Raw genomic sequence first — 27150 nt, forward strand, 5'->3', positions numbered from 1 at the left:
TATTGAACATCTAAGGGGAAGTATTATAAATATTATAATAGATGCCTATGCTTAGTGTCCTAAAATACCAAATGTCATTCTCTTATCTCATGCGTCTTGTATTGTCCATGTGTCTTATGATTAGACATGCCTAATGTCCACGTGATGCAATATTTTAGTTGCCAAATTGTCAATATATAGTGGCATTTTATCGATTTTGTTGAGATGTTCGTGGTTGAAAATTTCAGGAGAAAAATCGCTAGATTTTCATATTCGTTTATTTTTCATAATTTGAAAATTTATTATTTTATTTATTTATAGTAGTATATTATATTTCTTCGATATTCGTGTTTCGGTGGTGTGTGTTATGGTACTCCATTTTATAACAACAATTTGTAAATCGTAAGCAAACTGCATATCCGAACCGCCTAATCGGCTGGTCCGAAGAATAAACCGCGTCGTCGGCACAAAACAGCTGCCAAACTCAGAAATTTTTTTGAAAAAAAAGGACCAAGATAAGACCGCTGGTTTAGCCAAAAAAAAAAAAAAGAGAGAGAGAGAGAAAAAGAAAAAAGAAAAGAAAAACCTTCTTCTACTGCTCTCCCGCCTCTTGGATTTTGGAGTTTTCCATTTCAGTTGCATCTTCTTTACACCACATTTTCTTTGCTCAAGTATGCCTCTCTCTCGCTCTCTCTCGTTCCTCTTTATTCCGTTTATTATTTTTCAAATTCATTTGTTTTTTTTTTGTATCTGTTTTGTTGCTGAGAAAGGGAGAAGAATGGAGTATTTTCGATTTTTGTAGTTTCATTATTCAGCATTTTGTTTAGGAGCTAGTGGATTAGTTTGAAGTAACTGCTTATTTGTTGAATATGTCGAAGTTAAGGCTTTTCCTAGACAGGGGAAGTTGCAGAGATAATTTTAGTGCCAGTATTTTTTGGTTTTGTGTTTTTCTTACCAAATATAACATATTTCTCCATTTCAACTAAGTGTGTTTTTCGGTTCCTATCTAGTTTTTCGAAGCTTGGGTGTGTGGATTCAACGGGAATTTTCAGAATCTAGTAACACATGCGACCATCGGAACCCTAATCCTATCTGGAATTTAGGGTTTTTATCTTGCCGGGCAGATGGTTATTGAAGATGGGAACAGTAATGGGGATTGCACGGGATGCGCTTTGGAGGTCAAGTTCGTGAAGAGGGAGGCAGTGGAAAACGGAATCGGAAAGGGGGTTTTGAATGTTGTTACTACAGGGGTTCCAGGAACTAGCGATGGCTTTCGAACTTACAAGAGGCGGAAGCAGATTAGATTGACTTCTGGGAGCGAATGCAAGGGAGATAGCAAGACTCATGTTGAAGCTGCTGGTCAATTAGTGGTTCGGGTTTCTAACCCTTTCAATCCATTTCAAATTCAGTTAATTATGTGCACCTATTCCATTTCACTCCAAATTAGTTTAACCTTGTGTTTCTTTACTGCTTTTTTGTTGGATTTAAACTTGGCCTGGTACTTGTACTAAATAAACTGTAAGTTGAGATGTAATTAAATATGAAACCTGTTAAATTCTTTGAAGTATCAAGGAAAAGTCGGAACTTGAAATTTTGGATTCTACACACAGAATTTAACCTTTGAATAACATATAAAACTTAAGGACATCTACATCTACTTTAAGTGCATTTGTTCTCAAGGTATAATGAGGGTGGTTAGGGAAAGCTGTTGAACTGCTTTCAAATTTTTCATCATCATACTACCGAAAAACTGTTGGGAACCAAGGTGGTTATGGTGCCTTTGTCCCACATTGGTTAGAATGAAATGACCAATGTGGTACATAAGTGGCTTGGCTCTCCCACCCTAATAGCTAGCTTTTGGGGTGTGGTTCTCCAAGGTGTTTAAGTACCTAATAATGGTATCAAAGTCAGTTGTTGACGTTTCAATGGATTGGTGGAGGGTTCTGATCGGGTGTGATCCCGAGTGAAGTACCGTCGGAGTAGCCGCCTAGACGTAAGCTTTCCGGGGATGGGGTATTGTTGGGAACCATGGTAGTTATGGGATGTCTTAGTCCCACATTAGTTAGAATGGGATGACCAATATGGTACTTAAGTGGCTCGGCTCTCCCACCCCAATAGTTGACTTTTGGAGTGTGGTTTTCCAAGGTGTTTAAGTGCCTAACAAAAACTTGTCGGTGAATTGACTGTTTTTGTCAGATGGTAGGATACTTGGAATGTAGAGTCGCTGAAACCAGATTTGATGTGATGAAACCCTTCAAGATTTATGACATTCTTTTTCTTTAGGAATTTGTAAGAAAGAATTGATGTTTTGATTGTTTTTTGGGGTAGAATAAATGGTTTGGTCTCCATCTAGTTTTCAAGTATACTAGGGATTGTACATGTGTGGAGGCCTTGATCTTATGTTTTTGTAGGTCTTCGGTGGATTTTTTATCCAGTCCTTATTATAATTTATCTTGTTATGATTTTGTTTTTTTAAATAAAGAAACTCTATGTTCAGAAATCAAATGCAGTTATGATGAGTTAAGCACTGATTATTTGTTTCTAATTGCAATTTATGAAGTGATTATGGAATGGTTCATAATTGATATGCACACAGCTTTTTTTTCTTTTTCCAAAATTGCCAATGGTATTTATTTGGCTGGCAGTCATTAAAGAAAACGTTTCATAGGATTGTGCAACTTTGGCCCTCTTGGATATTTGTATAACTGGAAACCCAGTTGTGGATCTTTTTCTTTCGGAGAGAGACTCGCTGGTGTTGAGTTTTGAGACAGGATCAAGTTGTTTGCCATTAGATTAGGCATGTTGAGATTTTTGTGGTTTCTTCTTAAGAATTTTATTTTGGTGAAACTCTTGCGCAAGTTTCTTTCTCCAGATTTCCCAACAAAGTGAAAAGTTCATATTTATGACGGTTGACTCATGGTTTTTCTTTTGTAACATTTGATGAATAATTTCTCATAGGATCCTTTTGTTCTAGTGATTTTTTGTTTCCTTATCTTGTACTTTAAGCTATATTCAGTTTCTTAATGAAGAAACTTGTTTCTTTTTTCTAAAAAAAAAAAAAAAAAAAAAAAAAAAAAAACTCATAGGTTTTCTTTTCTCTTATGTGATTGTGTGTGTGTGTGTGTGTTTTTTTTATTATTTGAAAAGGATACTGAAACTTTTTACGAAATGAATGCAAAGAGACTAATGCTCAAGAAATAAGATAGAAGAAGCTAAAAGCAAAAAAGAAAAAGAAAACATCAAATCTTAGAGGTATAAAAGTTCCATACCAAAAAGAACATAACTGAGGAAACATAAACAAGGAAAAAATAGAACAAAACCAACAACTTAAAAAGAATCTTGAAAGCGTTCCAGCTGCAGCAAAAGTCTTGAAATGAAAACCCCTCAAATGACTTGGAACAAGAGCACGAAGAAGAAGCCTTTAATCGAACTACAAGGAAGAGAACATAAGAATTTTGAGAAGAGTTGGAGAAGGATTCTGAGAACTTTCCATTCAGAAAATAGAAAGGATGGCCTTGACTTGATGCTTCTGATAAAAGGAAGTCAAAGTTGACTCTCTTCTTCAAATTCCTAAAAGACAGCAAAGCGTTTCCTTCAATTATTTAATCCCGAGCACTGGGACCTTCTTACCTTTGTTGAAAGCAAATTTCGTCTTGAACATCCTGCAACCACTTCTTTAAGTAAGACTTCAAAATTCTGAGCTTCGAGAAAAAGACAAAACCCGGCCGACCCCTCCAAATATCATTGAAAGAGAGAAAGAAAATGACTTCTAGTCTTTCTTTCAAAGACCCAATATATAACAATAAAGTCTTCATCAATGCACCGAGAAACATCTTAATAGAAAGAATGTATCCTCCTTTTAAACTTATGTGATTGTATTTTATCACCTGGTATTCTTGAGATGATTCACATTTCTTTCATGTTTGTTTGAAAAGCTAAGGGTCTATTTAGTATCTTATCAAGACACAATTTTGTTTTCAGAATCATAAACATTGAGTAAAATGAATTCATTGAACTTTTGTTTGGTGGATTTATTTCTGAAAATAATATTTGAATTCTATGACTTAGAGAGTAGAAATTTTGAAAACATTATTTTCATATTTCTAGTATTGTCCAATACCAAATCTGCTACTAAAAAATAGAGTAAACATGGAATACAACTCTATCTTCCATTATATCCCTTATTTTCAATACCACTCTCGGCCTTGTGGCTAAGATCAAGTGTATTTTCTTATTAGTTTAAATCCCTTATTTTCAAATTTATGTTTTTTTGGTCCCTAACCAAACGCACTATAGGTTAGGTAGAAGTTCCATTCTTTTCTTCCTTGATGGTGTTTGGGCAAATCATTTCATTTATTGCATTCTAGACAAAGCTTGATAGGGTGCTTCCAATTACCACAGTGTTCTTTGTGAAGACGTGGTTAAGGACGTATTCTCTCCCATTATTTGGAGCCTAGTTCTTTTAAAGCTTTGACGCTTATTGGGTGCATGCTTACACTAGAAGACCAAATTATTTCAATCTTTCTGTCATTAGATATTTATGTTTAGGGTGGAATAGGAACATTGTTTAGATAGGAGTTCAGACATGCTTGATGATGAAACAGGAACCTATATGAAATGACATTAATTAGCTGGCACATTACTGTAGGAAAATGAGGACCTTGTCAGACTGAAGGACATAAAAATAGAGTATCTTTTATTTATGTATCTATAAGAAGATTTACACACAGTTATCTATTCATTTAAAGAGTAATTTTCTCAATGAGATTATCTGTTTGTCTTATTGCACCTGATTCCTAAACACTTCACTACTATTGTTGTTGTTGTTATTATATCTGAAACTTTTTTCTCTCTCATGCCCGACATGTCATTATCTTCAAAATCATTACAGTTTTTCTTTGGTTTTGGGCCCACTTTGTTTTGACATGGGGAGACTTTGCATGCCTCTATACTAGCTTCAGAGACCTCGAGAACTTTCCTTTCATAGTTTTCCATTTGGAGGCTTGAACTAAAGACTTTGTTAACCTTTCTTAAACATCCCAGATCCTTAGGGCCATTGTGCAGTTTAACCACATTCTTTAGGGTTTCACAAGATTGAGGACAGAAGAGAAGTTATTTCCTTTGTGATGTTTTTCTTATTTTTTGGGAACTTGGGAAGTTTGATTGAAGATAAATAGATCAGTTTTCATACAGTTATTGTAATCATACAAATAAAACAAAGAACCATCTGCTTTACATAGATTCATCTGACGCAATGGACTAAAAACATAATTTTCTCTATATGCTTCTATGTTTAGATGCTCTGGTATATGGTGTGTTGGTTTTTTCTCTTCTCAGTCTACTTCCTTTTGTGGCAGACTGTCGAAGAAACTTTACAGACGCTAAGAGGCATTAACTCATGTGAGCATGTCCATTCTCCAATGGTCAATTTAGATGAGTCCCCTGAGGACCTCTGGAGATCTGTTTGGTTACAGCAGATATGCCAGTCATCAGGTGTCACTGGAGGAAATGTACCAATGTGTGTCCAGGATGGCCTTGCTTCTCATTCAGGAACCAATGACCGCTCAAGATTTAGGGTTAGCTCCGAATATGTTTTCAAGTAGATCTTGTGATGGGATCTTCTTCTTTTCTTTTGGTTCAGTTTTAAATCGCCATTGTTCACCTCCTGTAATTGTGCAGAAATTTGATGCTCAAGGTGCAAACAGCAATAATGACCTTGCACGTACTGGATCAGTGTCTAGCACAGTTCGGCTGGCGTCCCATAGAGAAAATGGTGATGCATCAAATGGATCGTTAGAAAATTCAAACAAATGTAGTGTGAATGAGAGTTGCCGGCGAGCTTTCCGTAGTATTATAGATTCACAGAAGTTTGTCTCATTGTGTAAGCTTCTATCTGAAAATTTCAGAGGAATCAAGGCTGATAATGTTTTTGACTTTAGTCTTGTAAACTCGAGGATCAAAGAAGGGGCTTATGAAAATTCATCTACGCTCTTCCTCTCCGACATACAACAGGCAACGTTTGATTATCTTGCTTCACTTTTTATTATTACTTTATTTTACATTTTTGCTGAATTTCTTGTGGAACTTTTTATTAATCACAATTGCTTATACAATGAATAAATATTTATTTCTAGAGAAATGGGAATCAACTTAATGTTTTTGTTCTCCCATTTTTTCCCTCATTTTTCCATGTATAATAATGCCTGCTTCTTTTCCCTATTTCTGTCAGTCCCTAATATCTATTTCAGCATGACTATCAAACATACTGTTTTCTTATTGTATTTTCGTTGTTCATATTGAAAAAGCTTGTATAAAATTGTTTGTATTCCTTATTGCACTTTTTTCTTCAGTATTCTCTTAGATTTCGTCTGGAATGTTGCTCCAAATATGCTATTCCCGATTTCCTGATTTCTAAACTTGGGACAGTTTGTAGTATTTGTTGGTGTTGGAATTGTATTTTCAACTACAGTTGTACTCCACTAGTTGTCTTGATTTGGCATTATATAACAGTTAATGTTTGATTTTCTGCAGATATGGAGAAAGTTTCAAGCAATTGGTACTGAATTGGTATCACTGGCAGAAAGCCTCTCAGACTTTTCCAGAACTACCTATCAAGAAAAGGTGAGAACAAGTTTCTTCAGTAGTGATATGATGCTATATAAATTGTAGACTATATGTTTTAATCATCTCTATCCTATTTTCTTTTAAGAAATGCTATCTGGTTTGGTCTACAATCTATTGTGGTTTCTATTAGTTTTCGACCCTTTTATCTTGGATTTTCTTATAGCTTTAAACCTTGCAGGTGGGAGTTTCAGGGCGCAATGTATTTCAAGATGGAAAGCACGAGGTAAAAGAGTTTTTATTATGTCACATTTTATATTATCCTATTAAAAAATTGCACAAAAATTTATTGACTATGTTGCCTTAGACCAATATGTGAGAAAAGGAGGATTGAAGTCCTAAGATATGGACACCACATAGTTTAATTAGACCGTATTTAATTTTCATTTAGTTATAGAACTTTTTCTATTCAAATTAAGTTCTTCTGTAATCGTAGGTTTTAATAGTCACAACTGTCATTTACCACTTCAACTGTTCCACACTGTGACACCTCATTTAGGTCTTGGGATCTTGGCTAGATCTCTACCTTTTGAATTATCAACTTCATCTATTTAGTGTTGTTTCATGCATGTAAGACTCTTTTGCACTCGTCCTTGTTAATTAGTGTTGTACTTGATATTCAATAAATAATGCTGTTAGATAAGAAGCATCCTTTTGATGTACAATATGTCTATCTTCCAAATGCGTAAACTAGTGGTGTGATGTTTTATTATTATTGTTATTATTTCTTTTTTCATAAGAAAGAGAGAGCATATATTGAAGGGCGATGAGGTCCCCCTCCTGGAAGACCAAAGGGCTACAAAAGAAGGCTCAAGTTGATGTTATGTTAGATATAAAAATTAAGACTTTTCTTTTGAATGCTACAAGACAGGGAGGTTATGCCACTTAGTTAACTGGAACATAATTTCATTACCCAGAGTGGGGTGGATTGGGCATTGAAAACACAAGAGGTAGAAACTAGAAGAACTTATTACAAAATGGGTTTGGAGATTCCCCAGAAATTATAGTGAACTACGGATTTCCCAGAAAATCTAGTGAGCTACGGACTTTGATATTATCTAGTGTAGGAGAGAGGTGGAGATGGATGGTTTTAGCTTCATTGGTGACCTGTGGCCCAAAGGCCGATCTAAGCTTGGTCACCGCCAGTGGTATGAAATAAGTTTAAGAATTTAAAATTTCTTCTCCCTTGTAAATAAAGAAATAAATACAATTCACCTTTTTTATACAAGTAGCGTACATACTTTAATAGCTTTGTTGAACATAGTGATTTAATTTACTTTTATTTATTTATTATTTTTTTATAGGAACCAAATAATTTCATTGATAAGATGAAATAACGAAAGGGGAACCTATCCAATGGATTACAAAAAACTTCTATGAGATAAGGTACAATTATAAAAGGAGAGACCAGTTTACACTAACTAAAGGGGACCTTGCCCATGCTTGCTTGAAAAGCTCTTGAGGAGAGACGATGTCGTTCTTCGAATTATTTAGATTCCAGTCTTTTCTTCTTTTTTAGAGAAACTATTATCTCCTCCTGTTATACAGGAGCTTGCTGCAAAAATCAACAGATAGAATAGAAGAGTAATTATAAATTTATGCTGAATTGGTTTACCACATCCATATTTGATGCTACAACATGGACCTCACTTGAAGACCACCACAATATTTCAAAGGAAAAAAAAAGTGAAAGAGACAACACTAATAACGAGAAGCATAAGCATCACTCCTCAAACATCAAACCCATTTCCATTCAAGAGTCTATAGACTTGTACAAACAATACACGGTTTCCGATATTTAGAGGCCCTGTTCAATGAGATAATCCCCAAGCCTTTCAACAATCATATTGCACTGACCAGGAGTCATTGGTTCATCATAGATGCCAATGACTAAAGCCAGACCAGTCTTCTTAACAGTAACCCCACCTGGGCCCTTCTTCCCACGAATAATAGCTCTAGGCTCTCCTTGGATTACCAACCAAATTTGGAGCAAGCATCCCAGGTTCATTGAAATCATTCAAGATGCCAGTAATTTCTTCAGGCTTGTGCTGAGGGAAATGTTTGCTTTTAGCCCAAACGCTGCCTATGGCCGATAATGGCTGCAGATGTGAGGTGATTGCCCTCAATTTCGCACATCAAATGATCATCGACGTAAACTTGCCATGATATCTTTCCCGGCTGCTGGCTTCTTCTTCTTCTTCGTTCTTCTGGTTCAAATCTCTTCTAGGGTTTTTCCTTTTTCTATGCTAAAATGGATTGAGAGAAAGATTCAATTTATGTCCACTGACGAAATGAGCTCCCAAATGATCCTCTCTCTCTCTAATTCCAGTTTTTTCTTATTCTTGTATTTGTAACTTCTGGGTACATCGACTTTGATTCTATTAAGCTTATTGTGAAAGGGAAATTGTTTGTTAGGGTGCCAAGTGAATGACGCAAATGCTCACAATCTATTTGTTTGTTTCTGTTTGAATACCAACTGACTAAAATTTATTTATCTACAAATTTACAAATGGGAGAGCTGGATTTTTTTTTTTATGGTGATATGCATCTTGGGTTTGGAAGAAGCTGTGCGTGTGTTGGGGGGGGAGGGATTTTCATGGATTGAGAATTGAAGTGACACTTCTAAGAAGCATGATTGAAGAGGAAAATTTGTGAGAAACCCCCTCTCTTTCTTTTTTCTTTTTTTGCTGCAACTCAAAGGGAAGACCAATTTTTTTTTTTTTTATCACGTGGTGCATATCATGATTCTGTTACTATTTTAACAGAAGGATTAAATTATTACCAATTATAAAGTCCATAGTCTAAATCGTTACTTCTATGAAAGTTTGGGACCAATAGTGATTTTTAACATTTTTTTTTTATGAATCATTTTTCCTTTGTTTGGTTAATCCTTCTCCCTCGAGTGTATGTCTTTGCCTTGTTGTGGAGGTGAATTCTAAGAAGGTTTAATTTGTCGTATGGTAAGTGCTCCTAGTGAATACCTTGGATTGAGTAGGGTTGATCAAAACCAATCTGACAAACCAAGTCCATGGCGACGTTGGTCAGTTGGTTTTATGAGGGTTTAGTTGGTGTTCGCAGTGGCTATTGAAGAATTTTCAGACCAATGGATGACTTTTTCTTTCAAAAGAGAAAAAAACTATGAAATCAGTGCTTTAGTGTTGCACGTTGCAAACTGTAGTGAGCAGTCTTTTCATTTACTTTTCAAGGAAATGCAATGTAATGAACTTTTTTATTTTATTCTCTTTTTCTTTTTTCTTTTGTCTTCTTGTCACCAATCTTCCATGACATTGGTAAGAGTCTTCTCCTTTCTCTTTATTTCTTTCTCCCTTTCTACGAAATTGGTAACTTTCTAACCATTTCTCTTTTATCTCCTCCTTCAATGTTCTTCTCTATTTGATAAGTGCCCACAATGCTTAAATTTATGCAAAGCTAGGTACTTCTAGGATCCTTGTAAACACTCACAAATAAGATTGTTAAATCACCAATTGACTAAAAAACTTGAGATGATGGGTGAAGATAGATTTAATATTGAAATCAGTGCTTAGTGTTGCACGTTGCAAACTGTAGTGAGCAGTCTTTTCATTTACTTTTCAAGGAAATGCAATGTGAACTTTTTTATTTTATTCTCTTTTTGTCTTCTTGTCACCAATCTTCCACAACATTGGTAAGAGTCTTCTCCTTTCTCTTTATTTCTCTCTCCCTTTCTACGAAATTGGTAACTTTCTAACCAGTTCTCTTTTATCTCCTCCTTCAATGTTCTTCTCTATCTGATAAGCGCCCACAATACTTAATTTATGCAAAGCTAGGTACTTCTAAGATCCTTGTAAACACTCACAAATAAGGTTGTTAAATCACCAATTGAGCAAAAAACTTGAGTTGATTGGTGAAGATAGAATTAATATTGTGTCAATACTTTAACACTATCCCTCACTTATGAGCTTGAAAATTTTTAGAAGACCCAACGAGTGGAAATCAATATTAATAAAGGAGGAATTAACATTGCAAGAGTTTGAACACAGGACCTCATGTTCTGATACCATGTTAGATAACATGGGATTTCATCTAAAAACTAATTGCCTATGAGAGGAGTAACCAATTTATCTTATTAAGATCGTAAGGTCCCTTGATATTTCTAGGATTCTCAATAGAGTTTATCATTCTTGGATTAGATCCAAATTTTTCGTTTTTGGATTGAATGTCCGTTTGGGATTCTTCCCCCTCATGTATGGATAATTGTTGAATAATACTTCTATTCCAAGATTCGTAGTCTACATCAATTTGGTATCAGAGCGCCTTCATGGAAGGGCTTGATGGTGATTGAGAACACCAACAAGCTTCCCAACCTCCAAGATGCAGAAGTATCCTTCTCCACATCTGAAATCGTGAACGGAAGACTTGGCAATTTGGATATCTTTGTAAGTGGTTTATTGGATAAGATGATTACAATGCAGACTTCAATGGCTATTATGAAACAATCAATTGAGAAATTGACTTTTGAAGTAAGAAAGATAGCCAATAATCAATCAAGAATCCAAGATAATCCTATCAATCAAGAAAACCTTAAAAACAAAGGGCAGATTCTTCAAGAACGTCAAGCCATTCAACCTCGTGTCCAAGAACTTGTGGGCTTTGCAAGATCTCCAAGATGGAAGAAGGCAATCTAGACAGCAAAGACTTCTTGAGATTCATCTTATTAATGTGGCAAGAAACCTATAAATTGGGCATTTCCATCTGATAAAAATAAAAGTAGAAAAAGGGAAAAACACAAGACTAATTTACGTGGAAAACCCTAGGCCAGGGTGAAAAAACCACGATCGAATCTTATTATTAAGTTTTCACTGAAATACAGAAAGACTGCTCAAATAAATAGACAGAAAGGAAGCCTTAGGCCCATAAGTAAATTACAAATAAACCCCTAGGGCAAACAAACCCTTTTTCGACACTCCCCCTCAAGTTGGAGCGTAAATATCAATCAGACTCAACTTGCTGACACAGTAATCAAAACTTTGTCTTAACAACCCCTTTGTAAGGACCTCTGCAATCTGCTGATTTGAAGGGATGTAGGGAATACATATGCTCCCATTGTCCAGTCTTTCTTTAATGAAATGTTTGTCAATCTCGACGTGTTTGGTCCTATCGTGCTGGACCGGATTGTTGGCAATACTTATTGCTGCTTTATTGTCGCAAAACAACTTCATTGGAAGCTCACTGTCTTGTCGAAGATCTGTTAATACTTTCTTCAACCAGATCTCTTCACATACTGTCTCTTATACACATCTAGATGTGTATAAGAGACAGGTGGCAACCACTCCCTGTTTCTTACTTCTCCAAGTGACCAGATTGCCCCAGACAAACGTACAATATCCAGACATAGACTTTCTATCAACAGCAGATCCAGCCCAGTCCAAATCTGTATATACTTCTATACCATGTTTACTAGACTTCTTGAATAGAAGACCTTTACCAGGAGTGCCTTTAAATACCGTAAGATGCGTTCAACAGCTGTCATATGTTCTTCATAGGGAGCTTGCTCAATTTACTAACAACACTCACGGCATATGATATATCAGGTCTCGTGTGAGATAAATATATCAACTTCCCGACTAATCGCTGATATCTTTCTTTGCTAACGGGGGCTCCATTATTAACATTACTCAATTTGACATTATACTCTGCAGGGGTGTCTACAGGTTTACACCCAGTCATTCCTGTTTCTTTGAGGAGATCTAGAGTATACTTTCGTTGTGAGACAGATATACCCTCTTTCGATCGAGCCACCTCCATCCCAAGAAAGTATCGCAATTTTCTCAGATCTTTAATTTCAAATTCTTCAGCCATCTTTGTTTTAAGTTTCATAATTTCATCAGTATCATCACCAGTCATAACAATGTCATCTACATACACAATAAGTACTGAAGTCTTTCCTGAACTCGACCTTTTTGTAAACAACGTGTGGTTTGAGTGCCCCTGATCATACCCCTGAGCTTTAACAAACGTGGTGAATCTGTCAAACCAGGCTCTTGGCGACTTTCAACCCATACAGAGACTTCTTCAATCTACAAACCCAATGGTTAAACTGGTGTTCGAAGCCAGGCGGAGGGCTCATATAGACTTCTTCTTCGAGTTCTCCATTAAGAAACACATTCTTCACATCCAACTGGTGCAAAGGCCAATCTTTATTAACGACAACAGATAATAGTACCTGGATCGTATTGAGTTTGGTTACAGGAGAGAATGTCTCAGAGTAATCAATACCAAAGGTTTAAGTAAAGCCTTTGGCTACCAGTCTCGCCTTATATCTATCAATCGAGCCATCGGATTTGTACTTGACAGTAAATACCCATTTACATCCAATCGTCTTGTGCCCCTCAGGAAAAGCAACCTATTCCCATGTTCCATTTTTCTCTAGGGCTCTTATTTCTTCCATAATTGCAGCCCTCCACTCGGGAGTTTCCATGGCAACTTGTATATTACTTGGAATCATTACTGTATATAGACTGGTAGTAAGAGCCTTGAACTCAGGAGATAGGTTACTATATGTCATGTAACTATGCATAGGAAACTTTGTACATGACCTAGTCCCTTTTCTCAAAGCAATTGGAAGATCAAGAGACGTATCACGGTTTTCCTCTTCTCCACGTTCCTTACTGCAGCTAGCCATCTGATCTATGGATCTTTTGTCAGGACTTGCCACACAATCACCTTCCCTTCCATTCTGCATCAATCTCTATATCTCTGTCCATTCTACAATTATCAGTCTCAACACAATCATCAATATCACAAATAGGGATATTCATACCTGGAACTGAGACCGAGTCAGACTCATGAACTGGAACCGGAGAGGCGACAAGCGGCACTGTTTCCTTCCTGAGATTCTTCCTGTAGTAAGTTATCCAAGGGACTCGATTAGTGGGAAGAACAAGACTAAAAAGAACAGGGCTAGGATGTTCAGGTTCAGCCGACATCTCTAGGGGAATGGAGTACGTGGATCAGTTAGCTTCTTCACTAGGACGCTCCCCCTGAAGAGGACTAACGGGGAAAAATGGTTGATCCTCGAGAAAAGTGACGTCCATAGACACAAAGTACTTCCGAGACGAGGGATGATAACACTTGTACCCACGTTGATGGAGAGGGTACCCAACAAAGACACATTTCTGGGCACGAGGAGTGAATTTCGTACGATTGGAACCATGGATATGGACAAAGACAACACATCCAAATACTCGCAGAGGTACGTTAGGAATTAACTGGGTGTTGGGATACAATTCTTTGAAACATTCAAAAGGAGTATGGAAGGACAAGACACGGGAAGGCATGCGGTTGATAAGGTGGGCTGCAGTGAGGATAGCATCGCCCCACAAATAGGAAGGAAGAGAGGTAGATATCATAAGGGAACAGGCGACCTCTACCAGATGTTTATTTTTCCTCTCGACAACTCCGTTTTGCTAGGGAGTATAGGCACACGAGCTTTGATGGATAATTCCTTTAGATGCCAGGAAGTCTCGGAATAAGTTATTAATGAATTCACGCCTGTTGTCACTCCGAAAAATGGCAATTTTTGTGTTGAACTGGGTTTCTATGGTTGCATAAAATTGTTGGAAAACAGTGGACACCTCAGACTTATCGGTCAAAAGGAAGGCCCAGGTCAATCTGGTGTGATCGTCAATAAAGGTGACGAACCACCGTTTGCCTGTAGAGGTAGTGGTAGGTGAGAGACCCCAGACATCACTATGGATAAGACTGAATGGTCTGGACGACTTGTAAGGTTGAGAGTGGAACGAAATACGACTTTGTTTAGCCGGATACACACATCGCACTGTAAGGATGACATATTAATATTATGAAATAAATGTGGAAAAAGGTACTTCATATATTGAAAACTGGGATGTCCCAGACGGTAATGCCATAACATAAAATCAGTTTCAACAACAGAGAAATTCAAAGAAATAAAACTAGCCCTATAACCATCCTTAAAGGAAGTTTCATCAGTCAGGAAATAGAGCCCCCTACGTGTCGGGCAGTACCAATCGTCGTCCCCGAGCCCAGATCCTGAAACAAAACAATGTCGGGTGAGAAAACAGTCTGACAGTTCAAGTCCCTTGTAATTTTACTAACAGATAGTAAGTTATACGAAATTCCAAAGGAACATGCATCACGCAATATCAAACATCGAAACGGAGAAAGGATGTCCTTCCTTGCAGATAGGCGGTTAAAGGCAGAGCCACCTCTCGCTCTTGATTTTAATCTTTCATTGCCGGCACTCGAGGTGATTGATATAAAATATCAGAAAGACCCGGTCAGCGCATTGATCTATTGCTCCAGAACTCCACAATCCAAGGGTCGTTTACCATTAATGCCGTATAAAAACCAAAGACTGAGTCGTAGCCTGCATGTGTATGCAATTGCCACTTGACCCCAACAGCACTTAATTACTTTGACTGTCAGCTTGAGGCGGAGTCAAAGTCTTGTCATTTGACGAGTCGCGGCCTGCAGCACGTCCAGAACCACCGTTGTTCCTGTGACTGACGTCGTTTGTATTTGGAGGTTGTCGATGAGCTCTCTCCAACACTGGTATATTCGCTGTGGCCTGGTTTTTGCAATGCTCACAGAAGGTGGAGTTTCTTGTTCACTATCTGATCCAAAGATGACTTGCCCCGGTTAAAAGTCGTAGGCCTCAGTAGACGTACAACTGAAATATTCATGGCCTTAGATCTGTCTTCTTCGAGGCGTATTTCAGAGCACACTCCCTCAGTGACGTGTTGTAGGACGTTGGCCCAACATCCCTGTGCGAACACTGTTATATTTTGGATTGTACCCGCAGAAATTCATACTACGATCGCTTCTCAAGTTTGGAATACTTGGTTCCCCATCATGTTGTACATCTCTAGACAATCTCCCACGGATATAAGTCAATTCCTTGCCATAACAAGGACAATTTGTTGAATATATGACGTCTGATTGGTCCATAGCTCTCTTGCTTACATTCATGTAACTTGGTTCTTTGCGTGAAGGTATAAAGCGGGAATGCATTCTGCTCTCTGCGAATACAAACTGCTGTACTGATCAGATCTCTTGTGTCAGTCGCCGTATAAAGTAACGGATCTGCCAATTTTGACGGTTCCTGCTAACTCTTAAGAACTGTCGTAGCAGATGAATCTCCTCGCTCTCCAAATACGCTTGTGGGGGACTACCGGGGTTCAAGTTTGGCATCTCTCTAATTAGATAGCCAAATTTCTGCTCTTCCTTCCAGAGAGCCATTCGTTGGATTGAGACCAAGAAAAAATAATTTTCGCCATTCAAACTTTTCTCCCAATCTTAATTCTTGCAGAGTGTTTTTATCGATCCATGATAATAAATTCATGGCAGGTAAAGGAATGGATATAGAGTTACTGGGTGTGCTCGGCATGACAACCCTAGCTGTAAAATTTGACGATTTGCGGTTGAACCAATTTTGTGAGTTTCGTTGTACCAGATCGACTCGAATTTCTGCGAGCTGTTGCTGGAAAACAAGAAATAAATTTGCTTTTTATTCATATCAGGACACACTCTACCGGTCAGGGACCGGCCGGAGAAATCGTCGGAAAAACGATCGACCGTAACCCACCTTACTAAACTCCTGCCTTTCTGATTCCCCTATCTGCTTATGTACTCGTCTTGACCTCGCTGCACTTGGGTCCAATCCCTGCTATTCCACTGTCAGAGAGGACCGGCCCGTCCATCCACCGGAGGTTGCTGGTCAGAAAACTCCCTCGATCGGTCGCGCAACCCGGTGTGGTCGACTCCTAGGGTCGATAGGTCGCGCTGGGAGTTCACGTTCATGGAGGTTGCGCGAAAGATGTTGGAGATCGGCCGGCCTGTTGTGCACGAAAGACACCTGGGGGTGCGTAGGAACATATCGGCGGATCTGGTTGATTGAAGAAGGTGTTCCAACAGATCAGAACCTGAAGAAGGCGTCGCGAACACCATCTAGGTGCTGGAGATAGGTGGATTCGCCGAATACTATCTGCACTTGATGAATTGGGTTGTCTGCAGCTAAAGGGTGGTTGGGTATCGCTCAAATCTGGGCGCGATCCGATCTGTCCGTCGATGGATTGGGTTGTCGTTCCGGTGACACTCATTTGTTGAAGAAGGTGAGGTAAGGTAGTCTCTAGGTATTGTTGGACAGCTTCCTTAATCGTGTCAGCTATCTCAAAATTCGTCGTCGAAGGAGACTCATCAATGGTGGCTAGGGTTTCATGGCCTAGGATTTCGTCCCCTTGCTCTGATACTATGATAAAAATAAAAGTAGAAAAAGGGAAAAACACAAGACTAATTTATGTGGAAAATCCTAGGCCAGGGAGAAAAAACCACGATCGAATCTTATTATTAAGTTTTCAGAAAGACTGTTCAAATAAATAGACAGACAGGAAGTCCTAGGCCCATAAGTAAATTACAAATAAACCCCTAGGGCAAACCAACCCTTTTTCAACACCATCCAAGAGTAGCCAATTTTGATTTCCCAAGAGGCTCCCCACATGAACTTCAACCGTGGTACAGGGGTCAAAATCAACTTCTAGCCCATCCCATGTGCCAACAAGGAAACTTTCTTCTCAATTCGTTGGGATTTTATTCAAATTCTTCAGATAATGAAATCGTGGGCAACCAATTTCAAGATTATCAAATTTGATATTCCCATTTTCAAGAAACTCGTCCAACTTATCATAGTGGTCAACATCACCCACCGTTTAGACATAGTGACCAAGAATCTTTTCGAGACTATCAAGATTGGCAATACCAAAATGTGAATCGTCAATCTTGGCACCAAGAATCAGATTATAGAATGAAAATTGACCACCCTGCTATTATCCAGGCCTATGGGGAAAAGAAGCTGAGAGGAACTTTGGTGGATATGACTTCTATTGGAAGAACTTCCTTTCTATACAATCGGTGAAGGCTATTGATCCACTAAGGAGGGAGCTTTTTTCTTTGCTTAAAGATACTGGCTCGGTCAGAAATTTATGTCTGGACTTTTTATCACAATGTTTTTGTTCAAGATGTAGGAGGTTGGTTTGATCATACTCGGTTGAATAAGTTTATTTTATTTTCTTGATTGTTTCAATTTTTTTTCCTTTTCAAAACTCGAGGACGAGTTTTCTTTTTGGATGGGTAGTATGATGTTAGAAGAATGAGGTTAATTGGGTAATTGGGTAATGTTCTTGGTTAATTCATTTTTTACCCTCACTTATTAAAACTCTATAAATAAGAGTTTTCCTCATCTATGGACAGTTATTGAATAATACTTCTACTCCAAGAATTCTACAAGATTCGTAGTCTACATCGTCGGGTCCCTTGTTAGGTTCAATGTTTCTCTGTGGTCCTGGATGAAACCTTTTTGTAATGTCCCTTTAGGTCTTGTTTTACTTGATTGGAGGTCTGAAAGTTCAGTTATTCATAAAAAAAAATAATAAAAAAGAAAAAAACTCTTTGGGTACTGTTTCCTTACAAGCCCACCTACTTTTAGTTTTTAAAATTTGTACGTCACATATCTGTGCCCGTGTATTGTTTGAGATACAGATATTCAGATATGATATTTATTATAATTTACTGCATTTTCTGGTTGGCTTCTTTTCTTTTGTAGTTTTCTTTCTCACTCTATAGGTTGTGTACAGTAGAAGGTTCTGATTTTTTGCATCTTGTATCTCTTTTTTATATGCTAAAGGGGGCTTAGAATCGTATCCTCATTTCTCAGTATGTTATGACTCAACATCAGAATGGTTTTCAAAAAAATAAATAAATAAATAAAAGACAAAAAAACAAAAACAAAAACAAAAAGAAGAAGGAACATCAGAGGGAAATCAAGAATTCCCACTTGAAACAAAAACATAAAGGAACTGACCTTCAAAGTCTAGGCAGCATGAAAATTTATTCTCTGAAAGGTATTTCCCAACCACTAATTCTAAGATATATAAGGATAAGGCAACCGTAAGGCAAATATCCGTAGTATATCAGAGTTTAGTGGATAGGGTCCATCTCAAAGATGATAGTTCGATTTCAGGTTGAACTAAAAAATTTCAGGTGTATATCCCAATTGGATATCAACGTGGCATGATTAGGAATGCATCTAAACCATGTCCTAGTTATGATTTCACATTTTTTTTATCCTAAGTGCATTAATTTGTTGAGAGGGTTTGTAACATCATTAAAGCTAATTTATTAATTGTCTTCTCATGCATCTGTTTAGAGTTGGATTTTTAAAATGATTTGTTTTTTTCTGCTGACATGCAAATTTCTTGTCCACTTAGGACTCTACTTGGGATTCACACTCTCATGCTAAAGCAGAACATATGGATGGTTATGGAGCGTATAAAGTTTGTGCCTGCAGAAGCTGTGGAGAGAAAGCAGAAGGGATTGATTGTCTGGTTTGTGACTCATGCGAGGAAATTTACCATATTTCCTGCATCAAACCTCCCGTCAAAGAGATTCCCCTTAAGAGTTGGTACTGTGCTAATTGCATTGCAAGTGGATTTAGTTTGCGTCATGACAACTGTGTAGTGTGTGAGAGGTTGAATATACCCACGACGCTAGCCAATGGAGTTGATGTTATTCTGGAAACAAGTGAACACAATCATGGGGATGAGAATCCGAACTATTGTATGGAGGATGGTACTGAACAGCTGAAGGAAGGCAAAGATTTGGGTCCTTGCAAAATTTGTGGAAATGGAGTAGTAGAAGGTGATGATAAATATAGAATATGCAGCCACCTGTTCTGCCCTCATAAATACTATCACATCAGGTGCTTGACTATGAAGCAGTTAAAATCTTACGATACATGCTGGTATTGCCCTTCTTGTCTTTGCAGAGCATGCCTCATAAATCAAGACGATGACAAGATTGTTCTATGTGATGGCTGTGATCATGGATTCCACATTTATTGTATGAGACCCCCACTTGCTGCAATTCCTAAAGGAAAATGGTTTTGTAGCAAATGTGCAGCTGGAATCCAGGCAATACGCAGCGTGAAAATGGCATATGAGAATTTTGAAAACAAGCAAAGTAAGAGAGGTAAAGATACATTTGGGGTTTATGGAAATTCGGGCAAGGAACGGATAAATGGAGGTGATGAGGAATCGGATACAGGAAGGGGAGGAATGGATATGCTTCTTACTGCAGCCAAGACTCTAAATTATGAAGAGGGTCTGGCTAACCTTTGATATAAATATTTGATTCGACAGATGGTCTGAAGCTCTAAAATTCCATGCGACTGATTACACATTTTAATTCTCATAGAATTTTGTTTCATTATGTTTTCATGGACGTAAATTTCATTAGGTTTTGGACACTTAGATATGCTGACTTTTCGAAAATTGTTACGTGGAATGATGTCTGTAGGCTGTGTAAAAGAAACTTGGCACATCTTAAAATGAAGAGACTGAGAAACCAGGATGCTGTTTGAAAAAAAGGAGAACCAGGTGAGAATCAACCTTGTATTGTTTTACTCATTTTGTACCATGAAGTATATAATCTTCGGGGATCATGAGAATGTCGATGTTTCGACTCTGTTGTAAAATCCATTTAACACAATGACAATCAAAGGAAATGATGCCTTTTTGTATGTATTCTTAGGCATTCTTTATTTCTTAATTGGCATTGGATATTTTAGATATATATTTATTTTATCATTTTTTGTAATGTAATATTTTGAGATTCTATATCTATTGTTGAATGATGTTTCATTCTTTAACATATTTTATGCCTCCATACATTAACCATTTATTTTCATAAGCACTCCCTAATTTATAGGTTTTTTGTCCACAAAAAAAATCAACTTTGACACTCGTCGGATCATGCTATACTTGGAAAAAGTACATTTAAATATTACTGGAAAAACAGGTTTTACACAGCTATCAACGACTGTCCATTTAGTTGTAAGTGGAAAAATTCAGAAACGACAAGGTAAAATTTACCATCTTGATTTAAGTTAGAGGCCTAGCATTGATGGATGTGAGGAAAGTCTGACATAAACATTAATCTTAATCTTCATGAAATTGATTGGCAATATGTTAGAGGTGTTAAACTCTTGATAGTAAATAAGTAGACTAGAAAGGGCAATAGTGTCAATTCTCGTCTTAAGTTGGCCCGTGCTTAGTATTTTGTATTATCTTTTGTATTTAAGTGTTAAAGAAGTCTGTGAGAGAGATTATGACATTTTGTGCGTAACTTGAGATTATGTGTGAAGGAGAGATCCCGCTCTCTCGGATGGGTGAATTGATTACGATTTTACTTTGCATTCGTGTCTTTTGGATTGTGAATATTTAAGATCGATGGAATTCTTATAAATAGGTGTATTAGAGTGGAATATTCTCAAGATTACATAAAAATGATGCCAATGAAAGAACCACAAAAGTTCCTAGTTCTGGAGAAATTGATAGCGGACATGTTGAAGAGCATCAGGTAAATCATCGTGAGATTAGAGGATCAATGACAAGCTACAAAAGAAAACTAGAACGCCATAGCAACTCCTAGTGTTGGCATTCTTTGAGTTCTTAGGGGAAGTTCACGAAGAAAGACCCCATGAAAAGGACAACAACCAAAAGGAAGATGGTTGAAAGGAATGAAGGAACAAGTGGTCAACAAGGGGAAGAATAATAGAGGAAACCAAGGGTGAACGATGCTGATGTTTTCCGACAAAGACTTAGATTCCTCTAGATTCCTGGCTCTTTAGAGCTGAGAGACAGTTCAAGATATATGACTTTACTGATGAAGGGAAGAGGATGATGCCCATCATCTTTAAAGGGGAAGTCATAAATCAGTACCAATGACATAGAGGATGTTAGTTCGTTTTCAGCTGTCGTATGAGGAAGACCGTGTGCTCGATTTCTGGTGCTATGTTAGGAACAGTCGCAGATTTCAAGAAACGTTTTAAAAGGCTGGTAGTGCTCTAACCTCATCTGTTAGATGATGCACTTTCCTTTAAGCCACAAGGCTTAGAAATCATTATGAAAATGACCCGGTTGTTAGATGACAGGAGCACCATAGTTGTGAATAAAAAAGGGTTGGATGATAGATTGAATATTAGTTCTAGTAATCCCAATGTGACCCACCCAAATGTTATCAAAACTAGCCCCCGCCAACTTGATGTTAATGTGACCCAAATGATCACTCTCATGGCAAACTCACAAACCAACTGAAATCCCACTATACTAGTGTCTTATAGACGCAAAGTTGCAACAGCAAGGAGCTGAGAGTCCTGGTTGTTCATGAAGATGTATGGAAAAGTAGACAGAGTGAGAAGGAAACTAACCTGAAGATGATACAGTTGAGTTAGGGGAGGTAGTAGAATTGTCATTGAATAGTGTTGTAGTAGGCCTCGCGACTCCATGAACCTTGAAATACAGGGTAAGTTAGGTGAAGAGGAACTCATTGTGCTTGTTGATCGTGGTGCCGCACAAATTCATTACAACCTGAGTTGTGGAGAAGCAAATGCAAAACTTGGAGATTACGTTTGAAGGAGAGATCTCACCCTCCCGAACTGATGGATTGACTGCACTTGGTATTCTATATTTTGTCTTTGGATTGTAAATATTTGAGATATGTGGAAACTTACATAATATTGGCCTAGTACGGTTAAAACTGAAAGGTTTTCTTGTCACTTTTCATGATTGTTAGCCTTCTCAATCGGCAAGGATGATCTAGAAGCAATCTTTCCCACTTGTTTGGGATTGTGCAGAATCAAAAGTCATTTTGTTTGGTATCTATGAAACATTGTTTATATGGCAATAGTTAAAGGAAGACTAGATCAACATATGTAACCGTGATTGACTGCTCCTTTATCACTTTGACTTGGCCGAGAAATTGTTCTAAGCTTTTCATTAATCCAAGGTTCCCCCATCTGGTACAGAGGGTTAAGGATGTTGTTGATCAATCACCTACCTCTATGGGTTAGCATTGATACTGCAGTTTTATAAATGCTAGAACATTTCAAGACAGCCAAAATCTTCATTTGAAATCCTTGAATCAGCTATTGTCAATGCATTCTTTTGGTGTAAAAACCTGCTATATTAAAAGTCATGGTTTTTCTCTCTGTTGCAAATTGGAAACATCTACATTGGACCATCTTTTTAAACATCTTTGGATATTTCATTCAATCACTAAAGTAGTTTCTTTTGACCTCTCCAATAATATTTTTCATGGTTTGCTTCAAGTCATGGGGTAAAAATTCATTCAATAGAAGACCAATATCTGAATGTGAAGGAAGATAAGTTTCAAAACTCCTATTCACTACTGGAGGTCATCAATCTCAAGGCCAATGCCATCTTTCTCCTTATCAGCTTAGTTAAATAGGTTAGTTAGGAGGTACTAGGGGTGTACATTGCCTCAAACGGTATATACTTCAATTGGGGGTTGGAGACAAATTAGGTTGTGTCACATGCTTGTTGCCCTTAACATTGATGATAGTCGATAGTAAAAGAAAACGAATGAACCATTAACACGTGCCATCATAAAGGCAACTCTTGATGATTGGCATTCATGGGTTGCTTGCCTGGTTTGCTTGCCCTCTGGGTTTGACCAAGTTGAGTGACACTTGTTTTTGGTAATTTAGTTAACTCATGAATTGACCCTCCCATAATCTGACTGCCCTTGGGTTCCTTGTGTTATCCACGAACCTATTGAATTGCCAACGAATTATGTTTTGTCTACAAGTGAAATATAGATTTCATTTATAATGAAATAAAGAGAGAAAAACTCTCAAATACATAGACACTATTTATTTTCCTTTGCTTATTGATTATCATCTTAAATCTACAATGAACAAAATACACAAGTTGTTCGACCCCATTCTTTGAGCTTTACTTAGCAACTTCAATCTCATTTTCCATGATAAATGTGTGTTATGTGAGATCATCCAACATTATGAATCAGGTAAGTTTTGCAGTCTTCTCTAGGAGTCATGAAATTCAAGAAGAATTTCGCCAAGAAAAATGTAAATTGGTTAATAAAGGTTGATTTGATAACTTTGCTTCATGTTGTACGCAAAACTACATGATGCAGCACTTTGACAGTGAGTTACGTGGACAATTTATCCACATTGATTGCGTTCAATAGAATTGATTTGACAAAAAAACCTAGTTTTTGAAACCTAAAGAAGATGAAGCAAAATCATGTTTCATCACTTTGAACTCCCCGTGTTGCTTTTCACATTGACATTCAATGGGTCCTGAAATGTGTGACTTTTTTTATGCCATTTGTGAATGGAAGTAGGATATATCCTAGCTTTTGATTGATATGTTAGTTATACAAATTTTAAGTAAATATTGCATTTTTGTAGCAACGATCAAAGATTGGATCATAAAATTTATATTAAAAAAGTGATCAAAATAAAATTCTAAAAAATAGATATTAGAATAGATAAAATACACTTTTGTTCCTTATTATGAATACCTTCCAGTCCTTGGTGTAATTGAGTATATATTTTTAATCTATGAGATTTTAAAAGTAACTTTTAGCTCCTTGACGGTCCCAAATCAGACCATCCCGAGTAAACATTTTTTTCATTTCAGATTCCAACCCCACAAGCTTCTTATAATTAGTTCTCTCCGCTACTGTGAGTTCATTAAAAGGTTTCAATCAAAACATGGACTTTCATGGCACTCATGGCAACAAGATCATTACCAAGATGGCAACGAGTTCTTTACCAGTGATAATCGCTCGATAAGATTAAAGATTTGACCGCATCGTGGCCATCAGAAAATTCAATAAGTCCACAATGGGTCAAATCTTTGAGCGATTATCATTGGTAAAGAATCCTACTCCTTCAACTGTAATGTCATTGATGGGGTCAAATGTTTTGATGAAACTGATATTAGAGATTCTCTGAAGTGTAGAACAATTGTTGATGAGCATGAAACAGTTGAAGGAAGAAAGAATATGTTGAATTCCTCTTCTTCCACATTCTTGCTGGACTTTCATAATGGAAAAAGGTGCCGCCAAATGCATAAAGGAATTGTTTTTCTGATGTTCTTGTAATAAACCTGCATAAAGATATCCATAGCATTGTAATAGAAGCACAAATAGATGCTAATTGTAAGTTAGACATGATATAAAATCTCTCTAGGTCTTGTGAATTTTACAATTATTGTTGCAATTGAAAGTGTCACTTCCAAGTTCATTTCGATTCCTGGAGTATCGTTACTTAAAATCCAAGAAGCACATCTGGTAGAAATATATCATCTGAGGACTTGAGAAAATTACATGTCTAACGAAATATAATTTTACATCAACAGATTTGTGAGCTTCAAATATTTCATACTATGTCCTGAGTAAAGACAAACATCCACTTCCTACCGTATTGTAAACAATTAATTTAATTAAATCAAGTATTACCCAGGGAAAAAAAATAAGAAAACAGAAACAATTAAGCCTTAACGTGTCTCAAATACCTGTTCATGATATTCAAACAACACGAAAAACCAATATCAGTCTCGGTTTTGGTGCACAGCCCACCACTTGATCAGCGACAACAAAACTATATTTTCCGACCAAACCGGCCGACTACCATGTGTTGATAGGAAAATAAAAGGAAAAACAGTATCTGAGAGGGCGCTGCACACCTACCTTCATCTTCTAGTTTCCCGTTCTTTTGTTCTTTCCATCTCTTCATTTTTCTCTTCTTGTGATAGTTCATCAGAGTTCATCAATGATGCTTGGAGTCGGTCGATCAGCATCGCCCCTGCCTCCAAAACCGATAATCTCCAACAGATGAAAACTGAGGTGCCGGTTTGAGCCTAAAACCCGATATTCTCTGCCCCTAGTTCACAGCTTTTCTTTTTTTTTTTCTTTACCTTCTAAAGCTTTTGTTTTTATCTTTTGAAGACATAGCATTACAAAGCACTAATTCAAACATCCAGCCTCACTATGACTTCCAAAGCATTGATCTAAGCACATAAGTTGGCCCTACAAGTTTTAATCGTTTCATTAGTTATAGATTTCTTTGCCATTAAGATTGTTACTTGACTAATTTTCAAGAACTATCCGGAATCTTCATCTTCTTCCATGCCCTAAGCCCTAATGTGTCTGAGACAAATATCAAATTACGAAATCCAGAAGAGGAAAGTCATGCACTAAGGCAAGGATGTTTACAAGGCACACCAATTGGAATAAAAGATGTTTAAGCCCACTAAAAATCTCAGGCCCATTTACCAATCGGAGTCTAAACAGAACAAATAGAGCCTTAGTTATTTATTTATTTTTTTTTTGGCAAAAAAATCCTACCAGATAGGAACCAGGAAAGCAAAAATCCCTCACAAGTATGGAAATGTATAATTCCATTGAAGTTGTGAATAGCTAGGCATTGTAGAAAAAGATACTCAATAAGATACTTGATGAAAACATGAAAAATTAAACATACTTCACAAGAGAACATGAAAATAATCTTAACCCTTCAGTTCAGGTCTCCAATGATTTCAGCATTGATAGCCTCAGGAGAACGAAAGTTTCAGTTATGTTCATCATCAGGGTCCAGTAGATCATATGCAAAAAAAATTGATTAAAACATGACGATTTTGAAAAAAAAAAAAAAAAAAAAAAAAAAAATCAAAGAACAGGAGAGAGATCTCCACACTGAAAACTTACAAATAACCAAGGCAACCAAAAGCTATCAAAATCAAGACAGGAAAAAGAAGTGCAGTTACAGCCTCTTCAGTTCAGGTCTCCAAATTGTTTCCGCATGGAGAATCTCGGAAGAACGAAAGTTAAATTTTTTTAATCATCCTTAGAGGCAGACCAAGGACAGTTTGNACTCGAAGAATAAAAATTCAAACCCAAAACTCATCATCAAACCGAAGACAATGAGAAATTGAAGACAACAGAAACCACATTCTTCGATTACAATAAACGAAAAGATGAATCTAAAACAGCTACCAATCAAATTGCACCTCGAACTATAAAAATATGACGGGAAAACGGTACCACAGTGGCAGATCTGTTTTTTCTTTTTTTTTTTTTCCGCTTTGAACAAACACAAGCGGCATAAACATGGAAATTTATAAGGCAGAGTAGTAAGATTGGGGAGCGGCAAAAACCCTAGCAGCCGAATTGGGATTTATTGCGAGTCCACCATTTTCCGGCGGACTCTTCAATGGGCTTTGCTCTTGGAATTGGCCCAAATGGACTAGAGACAGATATAGACTTTTACATAAAAAGTCATCTTTGGACATTTATTCTTTAAATTTGATTTTTTTTTTAAAAAAAGGCTTTTAGTATCAATTTTGGACCATTCTACCATTTTTCATTTATTTATAGTTTTTTAATATTCTTTTTAATATTTACGAACATCACTTAATGCATCAATTTATTGGAGAAAGAAAATATATTTAAAATGATATTTTTCCCATTTTCAAGATGCCTTTGATTTGATTTTTTTTAATTTTAAATTGAAGAGATAAAATGCATTTAATATGATTTTGTTTTCCAGTTCGTTTTTCATATTTGACTTTTGATATTATGTGATATATTCTGGTGTTTGTTTTTTAATATTATTTGTTTTCATGTAATACTTCATTGTTTATTTGGTGT

General features: G+C 37.0%; 1 protein-coding gene, 1 long non-coding RNA gene, 2 other non-coding genes and 2 pseudogenes across 4 annotated transcripts; 2 read left to right on the forward strand and 4 right to left on the reverse strand.

The window, feature by feature from the left end:
- Window positions 1-470: 470 nt before the first annotated feature.
- LOC120085749 (PHD finger protein EHD3) lies at window positions 471-20195 on the forward strand. Its single transcript, XM_039041930.1, has 7 exons — window positions 471-650; window positions 990-1349; window positions 5337-5555; window positions 5659-5991; window positions 6511-6600; window positions 6782-6826; window positions 18882-20195. Exons 2-7 carry the CDS (start codon window positions 1104-1106, stop codon window positions 19788-19790), a joined length of 1842 nt encoding a protein of 613 aa, XP_038897858.1. The 5' UTR covers window positions 471-650; window positions 990-1103; the 3' UTR covers window positions 19791-20195.
- Window positions 4170-4316, forward strand: LOC120087433 (annotated as a pseudogene).
- Window positions 8180-8930, reverse strand: LOC120085751 (annotated as a pseudogene).
- A 3736-nt stretch (window positions 20196-23931) lies between the features above and the next one.
- LOC120086672 lies at window positions 23932-26112 on the reverse strand. Its single transcript, XR_005484286.1, has 2 exons — window positions 25017-26112; window positions 23932-24608 (listed from the first exon to the last, which is right to left on the reverse strand). It is a non-coding gene; the product is annotated as an uncharacterized LOC120086672 (long non-coding RNA).
- LOC120087426 lies at window positions 26012-26095 on the reverse strand. The gene has a single exon (XR_005484566.1). It is a non-coding gene; the product is annotated as a small nucleolar RNA Z159/U59 (small nucleolar RNA).
- A 156-nt stretch (window positions 26113-26268) lies between the features above and the next one.
- Window positions 26269-26355, reverse strand: LOC120087425. The gene has a single exon (XR_005484565.1). It is a non-coding gene; the product is annotated as a small nucleolar RNA Z159/U59 (small nucleolar RNA).
- Window positions 26356-27150: the final 795 nt, after the last annotated feature.

The sequence above is a fragment of the Benincasa hispida genome, chromosome 9 (genome assembly GCF_009727055.1).
Source record: "Benincasa hispida cultivar B227 chromosome 9, ASM972705v1, whole genome shotgun sequence".
Classification (NCBI taxonomy): Eukaryota; Viridiplantae; Streptophyta; class Magnoliopsida; order Cucurbitales; family Cucurbitaceae; genus Benincasa; species Benincasa hispida.